General features: G+C 66.0%; 1 protein-coding gene across 10 annotated transcripts in view; it reads left to right on the plus strand.

Annotated features, from left to right (window-relative positions):
- Positions 1-20,846, plus strand: part of ACSF3 (acyl-CoA synthetase family member 3) — a 50,783-nt gene extending 29,937 nt beyond the window's left edge. For 7 of the 10 annotated variants that reach the window (XR_016224966.1, XM_089319595.1, XM_070061929.2 and 4 more), the window contains 4 exons: positions 9,385-9,511; positions 13,898-14,032; positions 16,572-16,683; positions 19,544-20,846. Coding sequence is in view for 8 of the 10 variants with exons in the window: in XM_089319595.1 (XP_089175721.1) it covers positions 9,385-9,511; positions 13,898-14,032; positions 16,572-16,683; positions 19,544-19,661 (492 nt within the window). In the remaining 2 variants the exon portion in view is untranslated. Of the gene's footprint in view, positions 1-8,835; positions 8,961-9,384; positions 9,512-13,897; positions 14,033-16,571; positions 16,684-19,543 lie in introns of those variants that run through there. The other 3 variants (XR_016224965.1, XM_070061930.2, XM_089319598.1) reach the window with 2 other exon arrangements.

Genomic DNA, 20,846 nt, shown 5'->3' on the forward strand with positions numbered 1-20,846 from the left:
CTGCACCTGCATACCACACCCCTGTGCCCTGGATTTGTACACTGGACACTTAGGTGAACTAGATTTTCTTTTAAAAACCTTTTTCTTTCTCTAACAGTAAGTTAACACTTGCTCACTGTGATTTTTTACTTTTAAACTTTTTAATATCTTAAAGCTTTTTTAAAGATTTTATTTATTTATTTGAAAGTCAGAGTTACACAGAGGAGAGACAGAGAGAGAGAGAGAGGTCTTTCATCCACTGGTTCACTCCCCAATTGGCCACAACAGCTGGAGCTACAATGATCCGAGCCAGGAGCCAGGACATGTGTGCAGGGTGGGGGATGGACACGTGTGCGGGGTGGGGATGGACCTGTGTGCAAGGTGGGGGTGGACACGTGTGCAGGTGGGGATGGACCTGTGTGCAAGGTGGGGGTAGACACGTGTGCAGGTGGGGATGGACCTGTATGCAGGGTGGGGTTGGATATGTGTGTGGGGCAGGGATGAACATATGTGCGGGGCGGGGGATGGAGACATGTGCGTGGTGGGGAAGGGACCTGTGTGCAAGGTGGGGGTGGAAATGTGTGTGGGGTGGGAATGGACACGAGTGGGAGGGTTGGTGTTGTCTGAAGCGTTTGGTATGCTCTGCAGTGGAAAAGGGGCAGAGAAGAGCCTGCACTAGAAACTAGTCCGGGCATGCCGGAGAAAGAAGGGCCACGGAGCACACAGGGAAACCCCAGCAAGGCTCAAGCCATCCCGAGGCGCAGGGTGGGGTCTGGGATGGGGCTTAATTGAATATTGGAAAGGGGCAGAGTTCGGGGCAGGGCCTGAAGAGCACCCGCTTCCCTGCCTTTTGGCAAATCCCAGATGTGTCGTGGTGTCAGGTGCGCAATGGCAGTGGGGTGCCGCCATGGTGACTACTGACCTGGGGTCCTCACAGGCACACAGGGGCAGCCATGGTGACTACTGACCTGGGGTCCTCACAGGCACACGGGGCAGCCATGGTGACTACTGACCTGGGGGTCCTCACAGGCACACGGGGCAGCCATGGTGACTGTACTGACCTGGGGTCCTCACAGGCACACGGGGCAGCCATGGTGACTGTACTGACCTGGGGTCCTCACAGGCACACGGGGGCAGCCATGGTGACTGTACTGACCTGGGGTCCTCACAGGCACACGGGGCAGCCATGGTGACTGTACTGACCTGGGGTCCTCACAGGCACACGGGGGCAGCCATGGTGACTGTACTGACCTGGGGTCCTCACAGGCACACGGGGCAGCCATGGTGACTGTACTGACCTGGGGTCCTCACAGGCACACGGGGGCAGCCATGGTGACTACTGACCTGGGGTCCTCACAGGCACACGGGGGCAGCCATGGTGACTACTGACCTGGGGTCCTCACAGGCACACGGGGGCAGCCATGGTGACTGTACTGACCTGGGGGTCCTCACAGGCACACGGGGGCAGCCATGGTGACTACTGACCTGGAGTCCTCACAGGCACACGGGGCAGCCATGGTGACTACTGACCTGGGGTCCTCACAGGCACACGGGGCAGCCATGGTGACTACTGACCTGGGGTCCTCACAGGCACACGGGGCAGCCATGGTGACTACTGACCTGGGGTCCTCACAGGCACAGGGGGCAGCCATGGTGACTACTGACCTGGGGTCCTCACAGGCACACGGGGCAGCCATGATGACTACTGACCTGGGGTCCTCACAGGCACACGGGGCAGCCATGGTGACTGTACTGACCTGGGGTCCTCACAGGCACACGGGGGCAGCCATGGTGACTGTACTGACCTGGGGTCCTCACAGGCACACGGGGGCAGCCATGGTGACTACTGACCTGGGGTCCTCACAGGCACACGGGGCAGCCATGGTGACTGTACTGACCTGGGGTCCTCACAGGCACACGGGGCAGCCATGGTGACTGTACTGACCTGGGGTCCTCACAGGCACACGGGGGCAGCCATGGTGACTACTGACCTGGGGGTCCTCACAGGCACACGGGGGCAGCCATGGTGACTACTGACCTGGGGTCCTCACAGGCACACGGGGGCAGCCATGGTGACTACTGACCTGGGGGTCCTCACAGGCACACGGGGGCAGCCATGGTGACTACTGACCTGGAGTCCTCACAGGCACACGGGGGCAGCCATGGTGACTACTGACCTGGGGTCCTCACAGGCACACGGGGCAGCCATGGTGACTGTACTGACCTGGGGGTCCTCACAGGCACACGGGGCAGCCATGGTGACTACTGACCTGGGGTCCTCACAGGCACACGGGGCAGCCATGGTGACTGTACTGACCTGGGGTCCTCACAGGCACACGGGGGCAGCCATGGTGACTACTGACCTGGGGTCCTCACAGGCACACGGGGGCAGCCATGGTGACTACTGACCTGGGGTCCTCACAGGCACACGGGGGCAGCCATGGTGACTGTACTGACCTGGGGGTCCTCACAGGCACACGGGGGCAGCCATGGTGACTGTACTGACCTGGGGTCCTCACAGGCACACGGGGGCAGCCATGGTGACTACTGACCTGGAGTCCTCACAGGCACACGGGGGCAGCCATGGTGACTACTGACCTGGGGTCCTCACAGGCACACGGGGCAGCCATGGTGACTGTACTGACCTGGGGTCCTCACAGGCACGCGGGGGCAGCCATGGTGACTACTGACCTGGGGTCCTCACAGGCACACGGGGCAGCCATGGTGACTGTACTGACCTGGGGTCCTCACAGGCACACGGGGGCAGCCATGGTGACTACTGACCTGGAGTCCTCACAGGCACACGGGGGCAGCCATGGTGACTGTACTGACCTGGGGTCCTCACAGGCACACGGGGGCAGCCATGGTGACTACTGACCTGGAGTCCTCACAGGCACACGGGGGCAGCCATGGTGACTACTGACCTGGGGTCCTCACAGGCACACGGGGCAGCCATGGTGACTGTACTGACCTGGGGTCCTCACAGGCACACGGGGGCAGCCATGGTGACTACTGACCTGGAGTCCTCACAGGCACACGGGGGCAGCCATGGTGACTGTACTGACCTGGGGTCCTCACAGGCACACGGGGCAGCCATGGTGACTGTACTGACCTGGGGTCCTCACAGGCACACGGGGGCAGCCATGGTGACTGTACTGACCTGGGGTCCTCACAGGCACACGGGGGCAGCCATGGTGACTACTGACCTGGAGTCCTCACAGGCACACGGGGGCAGCCATGGTGACTACTGACCTGGGGTCCTCACAGGCACAAGGGGCAGCCATGGTGACTGTACTGACCTGGGGTCCTCACAGGCACACGGGGCAGCCATGGTGACTGTACTGACCTGGGGTCCTCACAGGCACACGGGGGCAGCCATGGTGACTACTGACCTGGAGTCCTCACAGGCACACGGGGGCAGCCATGGTGACTGTACTGACCTGGGGGTCCTCACAGGCACACGGGGCAGCCATGGTGACTACTGACCTGGGAGTCCTGACAGGCACACGGGGGCAGCCATGGTGACTACTGACCTGGAGTCCTCACAGGCACACGGGGGCAGCCATGGTGACTACCGACCTGGGGTCCTCACAGGCACACGGGGCAGCCATGGTGACTACTGACCTGGGGTCCTCACAGGCACACGGGGGCAGCCATGGTGACTACTGACCTGGAGTCCTCACAGGCACACGGGGGCAGCCATGGTGACTACTGACCTGGGGTCCTCACAGGCACACAGGGCAGCCATGGTGACTACTGACCTGGGGTCCTCACAGGCACACGGGGGCAGCCATGGTGACTACTGACCTGGGGTCCTCACAGGCACACGGGGCAGCCATGGTGACTACTGACCTGGGGTCCTCACAGGCACACGGGGCAGCCATGGTGACTACTGACCTGGGGTCCTCACAGGCACACGGGGCAGCCATGGTGACTGTACTGACCTGGGGGTCCTCACAGGCACACGGGGGCAGCCATGGTGACTACTGACCTGGGGTCCTCACAGGCACACGGGGCAGCCATGGTGACTACTGACCTGGAGTCCTCACAGGCACACGGGGGCAGCCATGGTGACTACTGACCTGGGGTCCTCACAGGCACACGGGGCAGCCATGGTGACTGTACTGACCTGGGGTCCTCACAGGCACACGGGGGCAGCCATGGTGACTACTGACCTGGAGTCCTCACAGGCACACGGAGGCAGCCATGGTGACTACTGACCTGGGGTCCTCACAGGCACACGGGGGCAGCCATGGTGACTACTGACCTGGGGTCCTCACAGGCACACGGGGGCAGCCATGGTGACTGTACTGACCTGGGGTCCTCACAGGCACACGGGGCAGCCATGGTGACTGTACTGACCTGGGGTCCTCACAGGCACACGGGGGCAGCCATGGTGACTACTGACCTGGGGTCCTCACAGGCACACGGGGCAGCCATGGTGACTGTACTGACCTGGGGTCCTCACAGGCACACGGGGGCAGCCATGGTGACTGCTGACCTGGAGTCCTCACAGGCACACGGGGGCAGCCATGGTGACTACTGACCTGGGGTCCTCACAGGCACACGGGGGCAGCCATGGTGACTGTACTGACCTGGGGTCCTCACAGGCACACGGGGCAGCCATGGTGACTGTACTGACCTGGGGTCCTCACAGGCACACGGGGGCAGCCATGGTGACTACTGACCTGGGGTCCTCACAGGCACACGGGGCAGCCATGGTGACTGTACTGACCTGGGGTCCTCACAGGCACACGGGGGCAGCCATGGTGACTGCTGACCTGGAGTCCTCACAGGCACACGGGGGCAGCCATGGTGACTACTGACCTGGGGTCCTCACAGGCACACGGGGGCAGCCATGGTGACTACTGACCTGGGGTCCTCACAGGCACACGGGGGCAGCCATGGTGACTGTACTGACCTGGGGTCCTCACAGGCACACGGGGCAGCCATGGTGACTGTACTGACCTGGGGTCCTCACAGGCACACGGGGGCAGCCATGGTGACTACTGACCTGGGGTCCTCACAGGCACACGGGGGCAGCCATGGTGACTGTACTGACCTGGGGTCCTCACAGGCACACGGGGGCAGCCATGGTGACTGTACTGACCTGGGGTCCTCACAGGCACGCGGGGGCAGCCATGGTGACTACTGACCTGGGGTCCTCACAGGCACACGGGGCAGCCATGGTGACTGTACTGACCTGGGGTCCTCACAGGCACACGGGGCAGCCATGGTGACTACTGACCTGGGGTCCTCACAGGCACACGGGGGCAGCCATGGTGACTGTACTGACCTGGGGTCCTCACAGGCACACGGGGGCAGCCATGGTGACTACTGACCTGGGGTCCTCACAGGCACACGGGGCAGCCATGGTGACTGTACCGACCTGGGGTCCTCACAGGCACACGGGGGCAGCCATGGTGACTACTGACCTGGGGGTCCTCACAGGCACACGGGGCAGCCATGGTGACTGTACTGACCTGGGGTCCTCACAGGCACACGGGGCAGCCATGGTGCCTGTACTGACCTGGGGTCCTCACAGGCACACGGGGGCAGCCATGGTGACTACTGACCTGGGGTCCTCACAGGCACACGGGGGCAGCCATGGTGACTACTGACCTGGGGTCCTCACAGGCACACGGGGGCAGCCATGGTGACTGTACTGACCTGGGGTCCTCACAGGCACGCGGGGGCAGCCATGGTGACTACTGACCTGGGGTCCTCACAGGCACACGGGGCAGCCATGGTGACTGTACTGACCTGGGGTCCTCACAGGCACACGGGGCAGCCATGGTGACTACTGACCTGGGGTCCTCACAGGCACACGGGGGCAGCCATGGTGACTGTACTGACCTGGGGTCCTCACAGGCACACGGGGGCAGCCATGGTGACTACTGACCTGGGGTCCTCACAGGCACACGGGGCAGCCATGGTGACTGTACCGACCTGGGGTCCTCACAGGCACACGGGGGCAGCCATGGTGACTACTGACCTGGGGTCCTCACAGGCACACGGGGCAGCCATGGTGACTACTGACCTGGGGTCCTCACAGGCACGCGGGCGGCAGGCTCATTGGATGCATCCGGCTGGGGCTGGTTCTGTTACAGCACCTTGGAACTTGCAGCCCGTGGTGCACAGAGGCGGCTTGGGAGACTGGGCTGTCGCGGGGGCCAGCTGTGGCTGCTGCACCAGTGGACCGGGGGCTGTCACGCAGGGGCCACGCCGCCTCAGGGGCCGGGCAGGGCTGGCCTGCCTCAGCTCCTCTGTCAGCTCGCTGCCGGCCTGCGGTGTGTTGGCCTCAGACTTGCTGCTTGGGTCTGCGGTCAGCCCTCTTCCTGACCTGCGTCCTGCGCAGAGTGCGTCCGGTTCGGATGTTCCCACCTGGTTCTGCTTTCTACGTGGTTCTCCCGAGTCCTCGTGGTTCCTGCTTCCTGAGTGTCTCCTCACTGTTGGCAGCAGCAGCTGTGCTGCTCAGAGCTCCGCTGCTGGTTCCTGGTGTCCGGTGAAGCCGGGGGCGGCAGGCTGCTTCAAGTGTGGCGTTGGGAGCCCTGGGTCTTGTTGATCTTTTATTACTGACTTCGTTGGTTTAGACTTGCGACTTCCAGCCGCCCTCTGTGGGACCTGTTTCAGTGTTGGGTTTTTGTTGTTGTTAATGAACTTTTTTTTAAAGTTCCATTTATGGAGGCTGGCGTTGCACAGTGGACCCAGCCACTGCCTGTGAGGCTGGCGTCTCCTGGGCGCTGGTTCCTGTCCCAGCTGTTGCACTCCAGTCCAGCTCCCTGAGAAAGCAGGGGAAGATGACCCAGGTGCTATGACTGTGGCACCCACGTGGGACACCTGGACGAAGCTGCTGGTTCCTGGCTTCAGCCTGGCCCAGCTTAGCCTCTCCTGGTCGTTGGGACCAGTGGATGGAAGAAATCCCTCTCTGTAGCTCTTTTTTTTTTTTTTTTTTTTTTTTTTTTTTATTTGTAAGCTAGAGCAACAGAGAGACAGACCAAGATATTCCATCCACTGGTTCATTTCTCAGATGCCTCAGTCGCTGGGGCTCTGCCAGGCCGGAGCCGGGAGCCAGCAGCTTGAGCCGGGTCTGGCGAGTGGGTGGCAGGGACTGAAGGACTTGGGCTATCACCTGCTGCCTCCCAGGGCATAGGCAGGAAGCTGGATGGGAAGTGGAGCAGGGACTCGATCCCAGGCTCCGCTATGAGACGCCAATGTCCCAAGCAGTGCACGCCCCTCCCCCAGCTGCGCCAGCACTGGCCCGTCCACCCAGGGCAGGGAACAGACGAGGGCGACAGTGGGAGATGCAGGGAACACAAGTCTGTGCTCCTTTAAAAAGCACACAGGGCTGGCGCCGTGGCATAGCATGCCAGCCTCCCATATGGGCGCAGGTTCAAGTCCAGGCTGCTCCACTTCTGATCCAGCTCTCTGCTGTGGCCTGGGAAAGCAGTGGAAGATGGCCCAAGTCCTTGGACCCCTGCACCCATGTGGGAGACCCGGAAGAAGCTCCTGGCTCCTGGCTCCTGGCTTTGGATCGGCTCAGCTCTGCCATTCAAGTAAATAAATAAATATTAAACACACACACACACCTCCGAGCAGGAGGAGGCCAGAAGTTGTGCAGGTGCTGGACGTGAAGCCTGGCCACCTGCCTGGAGGTGCCCACCTGCTGGCCAGTGCTGGGGGCAGGATCTCACCTGCTGTCCAGTGCTGGGGGACAGGATCTCACCTGCCATCCAGTGCTGGGGGGCGGGATCTCACCTGCCGTCCAGTGCTGGGGGGCGGGATCTCACCTGCTGGCCAGGTGCTGTGGGGCAGGGTCCCTGCCATCCGGTGCTGGGGGGCGGGTCCCTGTGTCCAGTGCTGGGGGGCGGTTCCTGTGTCCAGTGCTGGGGGGCGGGCTCCTGTGTCCAGTGCTGGGGTAGTGGGGTCCCTGTGTCCAGTGCTGGGGTAGTGGGGTCCCTGTGTCCAGTGCTGGGGGGCGGGTCCCTGTGTCCAGTGCTGGGGGTGGGTTCCTGTGTCCAGTGCTGGGGGGTGGGGTCCCTGTGTCCAGTGCTGGGGGCGGGTCCCTGTCGTCCAGTGCTGGGGGGCGGGTCCCTGTCGTCCAGTGCTGGGGGGTGGGGTCCCTGTGTCCAGTGCTGGGGGGCGGGTTCCTGTGTCCAGTGCTGGGGGGCGGGTCCCTGCCGTCCAGTGCTGGGGGGTGGGGTCCCTGCCATCCAGTGCTGGGGGGGCGGGTTCCCTGTGTCCAGTGCTGGGGGTGGGGTCCCTGTGTCCAGTGCTGGGGGGCGGGTCCCTGTGTCCAGTGCTGGGGTAGTGGGGTCCCTGCCATCCAGTGCTGGGGGGCGGGTTCCCTGTGTCCAGTGCTGGGGGGCGGGTCCCTGTGTCCAGTGCTGGGGGGCGGGTCCCTGTGTCCAGTGCTGGGGTAGTGGGGTCCCTGTGTCCAGTGCTGGGGGGCGGGTCCCTGTGTCCAGTGCTGGGGGGCGGGTCCCTGTGTCCAGTGCTGGGGGGCGGGTCCCTGTGTCCAGTGCTGGGGTAGTGGGGTCCCTGTGTCCAGTGCTGGGGGGCGGGTCCCTGTGTCCAGTGCTGCGGGGCGGGTCCCTGTCGTCCAGTGCTGGGGGGTGCCAGTGCTGGGGGGCGGGCTCCTGCCGACGAGGCACCTGTTGGACGCTGAGGGTTCAGCTTTGTGTCCCAGGTCAGATAAGTGAGTGACACAGTTTTATAGCCTGTGCAGAGAAAGGTTCCTGGTTTTTAGAAGAGGAGGTGGAGTCTCCCCAGAACCTGTGCCGAGGGCGGCGGGTTAGCCCGTGGGGGTGAGTGCGCGCCTGTGGCTCCGGCTCAGCTGCTCCTCTGCCCTTGCAGAGCGGCCAGGTTCCGGGAGGCTTTGGCGTGTCCGCGCCGTCCTCTGCTGCCCCGTCCCAGGAGTCTGTGCCTGATGCCGTCAGGTTCACGGGAAGCAGCCTCGCCCCCGCACCGTGTTCAGGCGAGTGCTGACGCCCTGCTCCCCTTCTCCCCTGCAGCCAAGGCTCCCTGGTCCCCCTGGGGCTTTCTGGGGCTCCCTGACCGTTCAGCCTGAGCAGCCCTGTGTGGTTGGTCACTCCGAGCAGAGCCGTCCCCCAGGAGGGCGTGGGCAGCTGCCCCTCTGTGCCCCACAGCGTGCCTGACGGTTGACACAGCATGTGCGGGTGGTCAGCCAGGAGGCCAGCCCCACCCCGCGCCGGGGCCTGGCGGAGTGCGTGTGCAGGAGGAGTTAGAGTACCAGGAGCAGGAGGCCGTCTGGGGCCCGCTGAGACGCTGGGCAGGTGCGAGGGCAGCGCACTTCCCGGTGTCCGCGGTGTCTCCTCCCAGGGAGGTGTGGGGCGCAGGGGGCGCAGGGGCCCTGCTCTGACCTGCACGTCCCCCCTTCCACAGGTGACCCCTGGCTTCGAGGAGAAGGAAGGGGAGCTGCTGGTCAGGGGGCCCTCCGTGTTTCGAGAATACTGGAACAAACCAGAAGAAACTAGAGACGCATTCACCGCGGATGGCTGGTTTAAAACAGGTGGGGCCCAGCTCCACAGGGCAGGGTGGGGCTCACTGCCCTCTGTACTGGGGTCACAGAGCCTGGGTGCCCCCAGAGTCTGCAGCAGGCACAGGAGGGAGGTGGCTGGCCCCGCACGGCCCTAGAAGGGGGCCTGTGTAGCCCGCTGCCCCTGCCAGGTGCCCCCACCACACACACAGTGACCCCTGTGGGCTCCTTTAGGGAGGGTCTCACTGCCCTCCAGCAGGCTCCTTCCACGTGCAGGTACCACCGCTGCCTGCCGCCATGCAGCCCTCTCCCCGCTGCGCTGGGTCAGGAGCGGTTCTTGGGCTGCCGGTCTGCTCCCCGAGCTGCCTGCGGGGCAGGGGCCCATCAGGAGAGGGGAGCCCCTGGAGGCAGCGGGCCCTTCCCCTGGTGGGCCGCGGGAGGACGTGGAGGCCCAGGAGGTACTCAGGCGCCTCTGCGGTGGCCCGTGCGTGGACACGCCCAGCGTCAGCTCCTGACAGCCGCGGGCTTCTGAGTGGATGCTCTGTGCTTGTGAATGTCTGTGCTCAGTGTGCAGGCGTTTGTCACGACCCTGGTCATTTTTCCGGAAGGAAAGACCTGCTCTATCCCCATGTCCGTCATGCTGCCTCCAGCTGAAACAGGTTCCGTCCTGAGCCCCGGCAGGCCCCGGGAGCTGTCACCGTGCACGTCTGAGTGCGGTCCCGGGTGTCGGGAGGAAGAGGCGGGTGTGTGTGTGTGTGTGTGTGTGGAGCGTGTGCTGCTGTGAGCCGACTCCTGCCCGTGCGCGCAGGTCCCAGCTGCTCTGGGGAGGTCACAGGTCAGTGTGCTCTGTGGGTGGTGAGGTCTCCGGCACAGCCTCCTGCTCATTGGCCGGGGTCACGGAGTGACAGCTCACCAGCCCAATGGGGTGCCCCCGAGCCTGGGAAAGCTGGGGACTATGCTGCCCGGAGTCCATGCTGCTGAGGGAGGAGGGAGGGAGGGAAGGAGGGAGGTGAGGGCCCCGCCCCCTCCCTCCCTCCCTCCCTGGCAAGGAGCTGGGGGCCGGGGCTCCTTGTCTTCCTGCTGCTCGCATGTCCACCTGTGGTCCTGAACCCCGCTGGGTTTCTCTCTCACTTGCCGTCTGCCCCCCTCATCCCAGCAGCTGGGATCAGAAGTGTCCAAGTCCCACAGGCCAGGGGAGGAGGGGTGGTGGTGGTGGTACCTGACACCGCGGCAGACGGCTGGGCAGAGGGTGCTCCGGAGGTTTGCCGAGCACTGCTTGGTGAGCTCCGGCCCCAGGCAAAGGCCCCTCCGTGGGGCTGGGCTTCACAGAGGGTCAGGGCTGTGCCCAGGGCTGGTGGCGCGGGTGGCGCGCCGGTGTGCCCGTGGCAGGATGTGGCGGTGGGTTCACAGCCTGTGACCTCCCCATGGGGGCCAACCCTGCCTGCTGGCCTTCCCACGTGGCCCCGTGAGCAGCCCTCATGGAAGCCTGCCTTGCTTTGTAGCCGTCCTCTTTATTTTTAAATTCAGATTTTTAAAAATTGCAGGTTTTTTTTTTTTTTTTTTTTAAAGCAGAGGCACCAAAACCTTGTGGGTTTTGCCGGCGTGGGGCCGTGAGCCGCCGGGCTGGCACCGATGCGTGTGCGGGCGGTTGGCGTGAACACGTCTGCAGCCCCCTCGGATGTGTTTCAGCTGCAGGGGGAGCGTGCGTTAATTACTGCGCGGAGCTGCTCGGGAGACGACTCGGATCCAGCGTGATCTCTGTAGTGCGCGGGAACAGGAAGGGAGGGGTGGGTCTAATTGGCTCTCAGGGCGAGCCTTTGTCACAGGCGGCAGCGACACGGCTGCACATGCGAGCGTGCAATCAGCCCACAGCTGCTGCTCTGCAGAGAGGAGTCAGGAGAAATTAGACTTAACCCCTTCCGTCCACCCAGCGCCGCCCGCTGCCGGGTCTCTGGCTGGCGAGGCCTAGGGAGTTGCGCCGAGGGCGCCGGGTCCGGGTGGAAGGGGAGGTCCCACTTGGGTGCCCACGGCGCTGTCTGTCACGCTGCCTGCCCAGCTCCTGCCTGAAGCCCCATCTGCCCCAGGACCTGCGGAGCTCCTGGCGAGGCCTCGGGTCTGGCCGCTGTCCAGGGAGGAGTAGGGTCCTCTCTAGTGCTTTCAGAACACACTCGGCTCAGCTCGTGCCCGGGCGGAAGGACAGGTGGCCCAGGAGCCAGGCACCCTCCGGGCTGGGCGGCTGCTGTTGGAGCCCCTGCCTCAGGTGGCCTGAGTGAGTAGCCGCCCCTCCAGGGGCCCAGGGACTGATCTCAGGACAGCCGGGGCGGGGAGAGGTTCAGACAGGGCTGAGTCCCCGAAGTCTGAGAAACAGCGGGGGACGGAGTGTCCGGGAGAGGTTCAGACAGGGCTGAGTCCCCGAAGTCTGAGAAACAGCGGGGGACGGAGTGTCCGGGAGGTGGATCCCAGCCCCAGAAGGGAGGAGACGGTGGGCCTATCACCCATGACCGTCCAGGGCCAGCTGAGGGGCACACGGCCCCAGAAGGGAGGGGGCGGTGGGCCTATCACCCATGGCCGTCCAGGGCCAGCTGAGGGGCACACGGCCCCAGCAGGGAGGGGGCGGTGGGCCTATCACCCATGGCCGTCCAGGGCCAGCTGAGGGGCACACGGCCCCAGCAGGGAGGGGGCGGTGGGCCTATCACCCATGGCCGTCCAGGGCCAGCTGAGGGGCACACGGCCCCAGCAGGGAGGGGGCGGTGGGCCTATCACCCATGGCCGTCCAGGGCCAGCTGAGGGGCGCACGGCCCCAGCAGGGAGGGGGCGGTGGGCCTATCACCCATGGCCGTCCAGGGCCAGCTGAGGGGCACACGGCCCCAGAAGGGAGGGTCAGTGGGCCTATCACCCATGGCCGTCCAGGGCCAGCTGAGGGGCGCACAGCTCTGTTCCCCACATGGCTGCCGGGCAGAAGCTCCGCGTCCAGCCGCCTGGGGCTGCTGGCCCTGGGACTCCCCGGGCACTGGATCCTGGAGCCAGGCAGTGTCCTGCTTACGTCCTGGGCAGTGACGAAGTTTAAAGGGCTCTTGCGGGTCAGTTGGGATTCCTCAGCAGAGGAAGAGCCCTGGCCGGAGAGGAGACGCAGGGCCGGCTGAGGCAGGTGAGAGGGGCCCGTGGGGGACTGAGGGGCAGCTCGGTCAGCAGAGCCCCCCAGCAGTGGTGCAGGCTGGTTCTCCGCCGGACGAGCGTGCTCCCGGCCTCCCCTGCAGAGCAGCCTGGAAGTGAAGGAGGATGGAGCCCAGCGAGGCCTGAGACCCCGCCCGGCGGCCCCGAGCAGGGGCACCAGCGTCGCAGGCCAGCGCTGCCCAGCCCGGGCCCAGCCAGGAGGGAGGGGCAGACACCAGCGGAGGGGACGTCAGCGCTGCGGGTCGTGCCGGGAGGCGGGGGCCCTGTGTGAATGGAGCCACACACGTGTGCCGTCGGCCCGCTGAGGTGGGCGTCGTGGGGGAGCCAGCGTCCGTGTTGGAGTGCTGGTTCTGGTTCCTGCCCACTCCACTCCCAGTCCAGCTTTCTGCCGACGCACCTGGGAAGGCGGCCGGTGATGCCCGCGTGCTTGTCCCTGCCAGGTTTCCAGCCCTTTGCCATGGGGCACTTGTGTCTGCAGTTCTGTGTGAGGCCACGAGGGGCCGTGCCAGTGCACGGTGGAGCCGAGGCTGCAGGGCCTGGGGGCTGCGTCCCTGAGTCAGGCTGTAGTGACGGAGCACCCAGCGGGCGAGGCCTGGAGAGTGGGGCAGGGGCGGGTCTCGAGACAGCACCCCCAGGCTGGCCATCCGGACCCTGGCTGTCCTTCCACGGCCCTGGCACCAGGAACACAGTCGCACACGTGTGCACTGGCAGGCACGCACACCGTGCACCCCCACACTGAAGGCCAGCGGGGGGCAGCCCTGTGCCCCTGCCTGGTTCCCCCGCTCTGAGTGGCTGGTGATGATTACGGAGCCACGTGTGCAGAGAGCGTGCAGCGCCCCAGCTGGCCGTCGGGACCCCGGGCCGGCCTTTCGTCCTCTGGCACCAGCTACCCTGTGAGGCCAGGCCCGCAGGACAAGACCTACCCACAGCGGCCGCTGTGTCCGTACGCAGTGTGTGTGGGCTGTGGTGTCTTCGAGGAAGGAGCTCCCTGAGTGGGCAGCGGCCGTGCGGGGCCTCACCTCACTCCCAGGCCCTCGCTGTTGCACCATCTGGGTCACCCTCGGGGGTCGCAGCCGTGGAACGTTCAGTGACCATCAGTCACCGCCCACGCCGACAGCCTGTGAGCTGCTGGCACCCCGCGGAGCTCCTGGTGGGGGTGGTGCGCATGGGGCCTGGGCACGAGGTGGGGACTCTGGGAGTGGCCTCCAGGCTGTCACGGGCATCACCAGAGCCCTCTTTGCCCAGGTGACACGGCGGTGTTTAAGGACGGCAGGTACTGGATCCGCGGCCGCACGTCTGTGGACATCCTCAAGAGCGGGGGCTACAAAGTCAGTGCCCTGGAGGTGGAGCGGCACCTGCTGTCCCACCCCAGCATCTCAGGTGAGCCCCCCCCAGCCCCTCCTGTGAGCCCACCCCAGCATCTCCTGTGACCCCACCCCAGCCTCTCAGGTGACCCCCCACCCCAGCCTCTCAGGTGAGCCCCCACCCCAGCCCCTCCTGTGACCCCACCCCAGCATCTCAGGTGAGCCCCCACCCCAGCCTCTCAGGTGAGCCCCCACCCCAGCCTCTCAGGTGAGCCCCCACCCCAGCATCTCAGGTGAGCCCACCCCAGCCTCTCAGGTGAGCCCCCACCCCAGCCTCTCAGGTGAGCCCCCACCCCAGCCTCTCAGGTGAGCCCCCACCCCAGCCTCTCAGGTGAGCCCCCACCCCAGCATCTCAGGTGAGCCCACCCCAGCCTCTCAGGTGAGCCCCCACCCCAGCATCTCAGGTGAGCCCCCCCCAGCCCCTCCTGTGAGCCCACCCCAGCATCTCAGGTGAGCCCACCCCAGCATCTCAGGTGAGCCCCACCCCAGCCCCTCCTGTGACCCCACCCCAGCATCTCAGGTGAGCCCCCACCCCAGCATCTCAGGTGAGCCCACCCCAGCATCTCAGGTGAGCCCCACCCCAGCATCTCAGGTGAGCCCCACCCCAGCCCCTCCTGTGAGCCCCACCCCAGCCTCTCCTGTGACCCCACCCCAGCCTCTCCTGTGACCCCCACCCCAGCATCTCCAGTGACCCCACCCCAGCATCTCAGGTGAGCCCACCCCAGCATCTCAGGTGAGCCCCACCCCAGCCTCTCCTGTGACCCCACCCCAGCCTCTCCTGTGACCCCCACCCCAGCCTCTCCTGTGACCCCCCACCCCAGCCTCTCAGGTGAGCCCCACCCCAGCCTCTCCAGTGACCCCCACCCCAGCCTCTCCTGTGACCCCACCCCAGCCTCTCAGGTGAGCCCCCACCCCAGCATCTCCTGTGACCCCCCACCCCAGCATCTCCTGTGACCCCCACCCCAGCCTCTCCTGTGAGCCCCACCCCAGCCTCTCCTGTGACCCCCACCCCAGCCTCTCAGGTGAGCCCCTACCCCAGCCTCTCCTGTGACCCCCACCCCAGCCTCTGCTGTGACCCCACCCCAGCCTCTCAGGTGACCCCCACCCCAGCCTCTCCAGTGACCCCCACCCCAGCCTCTCCAGTGACCCCCACCCCAGCCTCTCCTGTGACCCCCACCCCAGCCTCTCCTGTGACCCCCACCCCAGCCTCTCCTGTGACCCCACCCCAGCCTCTCCTGTGAGCCCCACCCCAGCCTCTCCAGTGACCCCCACCCCAGCCTCTCCTGTGAGCCCCACCCCAGCCTCTCAGGTGAGCCCCACCCCAGCCTCTCCTGTGAGCCCCCACCCCAGCCTCTCCTGTGACCCCACACCAGCCTCTCCTGTGACCCCCACCCCAGCCTCTCCAGTGACCCCCACCCCAGCCTCTCCTGTGAGCCCCACCCCAGCCTCTCAGGTGAGCCCCACCCCAGCCCCTCCTGTGAGCCCCACCCCAGCCTCTCAGGTGAGCCCCACCCCAGCCTCTCCTGTGACCCCCACCCCAGCCTCTCAGGTGAGCCCCTCCCCAGCCTCTCCAGTGACCCCCACCCCAGCCTCTCAGGTGAGCCCCACCCCAGCCTCTCCTGTGACCCCACCCCAGCCTCTCAGGTGAGCCCCCACCCCAGCCTCTCCAGTGACCCCACCCCAGCCTCTCCTGTGACCCCCACCCCAGCCTCTCCTGTGACCCCCACCCCAGCCTCTCAGGTGAGCCCCCACCCCAGCCTCTCTGGTGAGCCCCCACCCCAGCCTCTCCTGTGAGCCCCCACCCCAGCCTCTCCAGTGACCCCCACCCCAGCCTCTCAGGTGAGCCCCCACCCCAGCCTCTCCAGTGACCCCCACCCCAGCCTCTCCTGTGAGCCCCACCCCAGCCTCTCCAGTGACCCCCACCCCAGCCTCTCCTGTGAGCCCCACCCCAGCCTCTCCAGTGACCCCCACCCCAGCCTCTCCTGTGAGCCCCACCCCAGCATCTCAGGTGAGCCCCCACCCCAGCCTCTCCAGTGACCCCCACCCCAGCCTCTCCTGTGACCCCCACCCCAGCCTCTCCAGTGACCCCCACCCCAGCCTCTCAGGTGAGCCCCCACCCCAGCCTCTCCAGTGACCCCCACCCCAGCCTCTCCTGTGACCCCACCCCAGCCTCTCCAGTGACCCCCACCCCAGCCTCTCCAGTGACCCCACCCCAGCCTCTCCTATGAGCCCCCACCCCAGCCTCTCAGGTGACCCCCACCCCAGCCTCTCCAGTGACCCCCACCCCAGCCTCTCCAGTGACCCCACCCCCAATCGGCCTTTGAGGCTGCCTGATGCACACCTAGGCACCAGGTGTGACTGCTGTAGGGTGGGACAGCGAGGTACCCACAGCCCTGGGTGGCAGCGTCCACTGTCGGCCTTGTCTGTTGAACCCGCTGGCTCCACCAGCGTGGCCAGGGCACCGCCGCCCGTGCTTCCTCGGTCCCAGGGCCTCCGTGGCCTGCAGTGGGCACCGCCGTGTCCCAAATATCTCCAACCTGTGCTTGCACCCTCAGATGTGGCTGTGATTGGAGTTCCTGACGTGACATGGGGCCAGCGGGTCACAGCTGTGGTAGCCCTTCGAGAAGGACACTCACTGTCCCACCCGGAGCTCAAGGAGTGGGCCAGGTAGGGCTGGGCAGGGCTGGAAGGGCCCAGGTTCAGCGTCAGAGAAAAGCCGCCAGCACCAGAGCTGAGGCCCAGGCCGAGCAGGCTGCCTCAGTGCCCCGGTGCTGCCCTGGCCACGGCTGTGGCGCCTCTGAGGGGCCTGGGGGCTGCGGCCACAGCTCCTCTCTGGCCTCCCCTCACCCTGGCCCTGCCCCGCCCTCCCTGGATGCAGCCAGCTCAGGGCCTCCCCTCACCCCATCTCTCCGTGGCCCCCACGTCCACCCTGGACGGGGCCAGCTCAGGGTCTCTCCTCACCCCATCTCTCCGTGGTCCCCACGTCCACCCTGGACGGATCCAGCTCGGGGCCTCCCCTTACCCCACCCCTCCGTGGCCCCCACGTCCACCCTGGACGGGGCCCTGTTTGGGGCCTCCCCCCACCCCAGCCCTCCGTAGCCCCCATGTCCACCCTGGACAGGGCCAGCTCGGGGCCTCCCCCCACCCCACCCCTCCGTGGCCCCCACGTCCACCCTGGACGGGGCCCTGTTTGGGGCCTCCCCCCACCCCAGCCCTCCGTAGCCCCCATGTCCACCCTGGACAGGGCCAGCTCGGGGCCTCCCCCCACCCCACCCCTCCGTGGCCCCCACGTCCACCCTGGACAGGGCCAGCTCGGGGCCTCCCCCCACCCCAGCCCTCCGTGGCCCCCACGTCCACCCTGGACAGGGCCAGCTCGGGGCCTCCCCCCACCCCACCCCTCCGTGGCCCCCATGTCCACCCTGGACGGGGCCAGCTCGGGGCCTCCCCCCCCATCTCCACGTCCACCCTGGAGCTCGAGACCTCTCCCGGGCTTTTCTCCTGCCTGTCCGTGACCCCGCGGTTCTCTGGGTGCCCCAGGGACCCCCAACCCTCCCCGGGCACCACGTCTGGGGCTGCCTCCAGGACCGAGCCGAGCTAATCGGGGTCAGTGCCAGACAGGACAGCAGGGGTGCGCCAGAGCAGACCCCGAGAGCTCAGGACGGAACTCCGCCCTTCTCCAGCAGAGGAACCCGGCTCCTGTCCCTGCTCCCGCCCGAGGCTGAGGGACTCGGGCTCCTCCGCTCCACACTGCCAGCAGGACTCGGGGTCTCGTCAGGGCCAGCGCAGCTGGGCAGTTACAGCTGCCCCGGGGTCTGCCTGCCCGGGGCCGCCGTGATGACGCAGCCGCTGTGTTGGGGAGAGGAGGGAGCCCTGTGCTGAGGGCGTCAGGGCCCACGTCTGTGGGAACCCCAGCCCCGGCGTTCCTCCCACGTCCAGTCCAGCCCCGCGTCTAGCAGGGTCAAGGCCGGTCTCTGCCTGGGATGTGGGTGTGCCGACGGGACACGAGGGGCTTGGGGCCTGGTGGGAGCCACAGCTGGGTTCTGGCCAGGAGCTCCAGCGCTGGCCCTGGGATGTCCCCCACCTGGGAGGAGCAGCCCTGAGGAGGGGTCCCCACTTGTAACTCAGACCCACCTGCCCCGCCAGGGCTTGGGTTCACCCCCAGAGCAGCTCCTGTGGTCCCGGGGTCTCGTGGTCAGGACGCCCGTGGGAGAAGCATTGTCTGCTGTGCAGCCTCCCTGCTAGCCGGGCGACCCCCCCCCCCGAGGGCCCTGCTGGCCATTTCAGGGGCGCTGCTTTGCTCGCGTGTTCACCACTGACCAGAGAGAGGCAGGAAGGAGGGAATTCTGGGACACTAGAGGTCAGCCGGCCCAGAGAGGAGACGTCTGGGCGACTGACCAGGCAGCAGCCAGGCTGCCCTGGACCAAGGTGGGGAGGTCCGCGCCCAGCCCAGGCACACGCAGGTGACGGCCGGGAAGGCGCTGTGCCGCCCAGCCCAGGCACACGCAGGTGACGGCCGGGAAGGCGCTGTGCCGCCCAGCCCAGGCACACGCAGGTGACGGCCGGGAAGGCGCTGTGCCGCCCAGCCCAGGCACACGCAGGTGACGGCCGGGAAGGTGCTGTGCCAGCCCCGCGTCACTCCCCAGTGAGATGCCCTGCCCTTGGCTGCCCTCCCCTCACGTAGATGCCTCCCCCACGGGCACTCCGCCCCCAGGTTGGGGTAGCATCTTGTCAGGGCAGTCGGCTGTGGGGAGAGCTCCGCGGTGGCCAGTGTCCACCTTTCAGACCCACGCCCTCCTGGACGCTGGCGCCTCGGGGTTTGGGTTGTGCGTCTAACCCTTCCTTCCTGTCACTGTCCCGTAGTTGTTCCTTGTTACTTTTATTTATTTATTTGTGTCGAGGGAGAGAATCCTCCATCTGCTGGTTCAATCCCCAAATGCCAGCAATGGCCAGCGCTGGGCTCGGCTGACGCTGGGAGCCAAAGACCCCGTCCAGGTCTCCCGTGTGGGTGTCAGGGACCCAACAACCCATCGCCCACTGCACATGAGCAGACGCGAGCCTGGTAGTTCACCCGGGATGGAGGTGTGAACGTGACTTCCGCGTGTTACGAGCCCGCCGTCCCACGGTCGATGGTTTTTACAGTCGATCTTTCAGAGAACTAAGGAGAATGGCTGAACTTCCATGCCGGTGCCCCCCACCCCCCCGTGTGGCCTGCGGGGGCTGGGGCCTGAGCTCCTCACACCGCCACGCTTGCCGGGAGCACTCTGTCTTGCAAAGGTCTCTGATCTGCCCCCGTCCCCGAGGGGCCAGCTGTGGAGGGGGCGTCTCGGCCGACACTGCCCTGGGCCTCCGGGGACGGCACTGCCACGGGTCGGCTTGTCCTCAGCGAGGGCCTCTGCCATGCCCGCCCGGCTGCACCCATGTCCCCTGGGGAACTGCGGTAGGGCCCAGGGCAGACAGCCCTGGGTGGGCCGCGGTGGGGTGTGTGTGCCTGGGCCCCTGCCCAGCGCAGGCCTTCTTGTCTCTGCAGAGGTGTCCTGGCCCCCTATGCTGTGCCCTCCGAGCTCCTGCTGGTGGAGGAGATCCCACGGAACCAGATGGGCAAGGTGGACAAGAAGGCCCTGCTCAGGCAGTTCTACCCCGCGTGACCACGGGACCACGGCCAGGCCCAGAGCCCTCCCCGGACCTGACGCTGGGCATGAGACCCGCACGCTGCCTCCCACAGCCACTGATGTCCCAGCCCAGGGCCCCCAGACACTCCCTTGTGGTGGTAACACCCCACCTGCTGGACTCTCTCCTCAGCAAGTCCTGGAGGGATCCCGGAGAAAAACAAACACTGTCCTGTGCTGTCTGCACACACCTGCACACACCTGCACACCTGTGTTGTCTGCCCACACCTGCACACACCTGCACACCTGTGCTGTCTGCCCACACCTGCATACACCTGCACACCTGTGCTGTCTGCACACACCTGCACACCTGTGCTGTCTGCCCACACCTGCACACACCTGCACACCTGTGCTGTCTGTCTGCACCTGCACACACCTGCACACCTGTGCTGTCTGCCCACACCTGCACACACCTGCACACCTGTGCTGTCTGTCTGCACCTGCACACACCTGCACACCTGTGCTGTCTGCCCGCACCTGCACACACCTGCACACCTGTGCTGTCTGCCCGCACCTGCACACACCTGCACGCCTGCACACACCTGCATACCTGTGCTGTCTGCACACCTCTGCACACCTGTCCAGAGCTGTGTGCTGCCCTACAGTGGGAGCACCTCAGCTCCCAAGGGTGGAGCCAGCTGCCTCGCCCCAACCCAGAGTCCTCCCAGGTCCTCCCAGACCCCTGCTCCCCCAAACCCCACGTCTTGCTGGCCTCCACCTTCCCAGCCCACAGGGAAGTGTTAGGGTGCGTGGGTGCCCCCGTGTGCACTCAGAGGCCACGTGAAGCGTCCTGGAGTTTCTGCATGACTCCTGGGGAGCCGGGCACAGCTGTCCCCATGGCCTGTAGGGAGGGACGGCCACAGCCCTGCAGGACTCTGCCCCAGAATGCAGACCTACGGGGCCCGGTCACAGCCCTCCCACCGCCTGCTGTCCCTCACCCTCCCCTGCGCTGGGCAGGGCCATGCTGGGAGGAAAGGCCCCGGAGGGGGCAGCGCTCAGCGCTCGCCGGTCTGGACAGCTGGGCCTCGGCTTCGTGGTGGCTCAGGAGACACCTGCTCCTGGGCGGAAGTCAGCGGCTGTAAGACTTTCACTGAATCCTGCTGGCTTCGCTCTTGCGTTTTCTATAACCTGAAGGTTCCGGCTCCTAAAAATGTTTGCATCATC

The sequence above is a fragment of the Oryctolagus cuniculus genome, chromosome 18 (assembly GCF_051225735.1).
Source record: "Oryctolagus cuniculus isolate XC-2025 breed Fujian yellow rabbit chromosome 18, ASM5122573v1, whole genome shotgun sequence".
Classification (NCBI taxonomy): Eukaryota; Metazoa; Chordata; class Mammalia; order Lagomorpha; family Leporidae; genus Oryctolagus; species Oryctolagus cuniculus.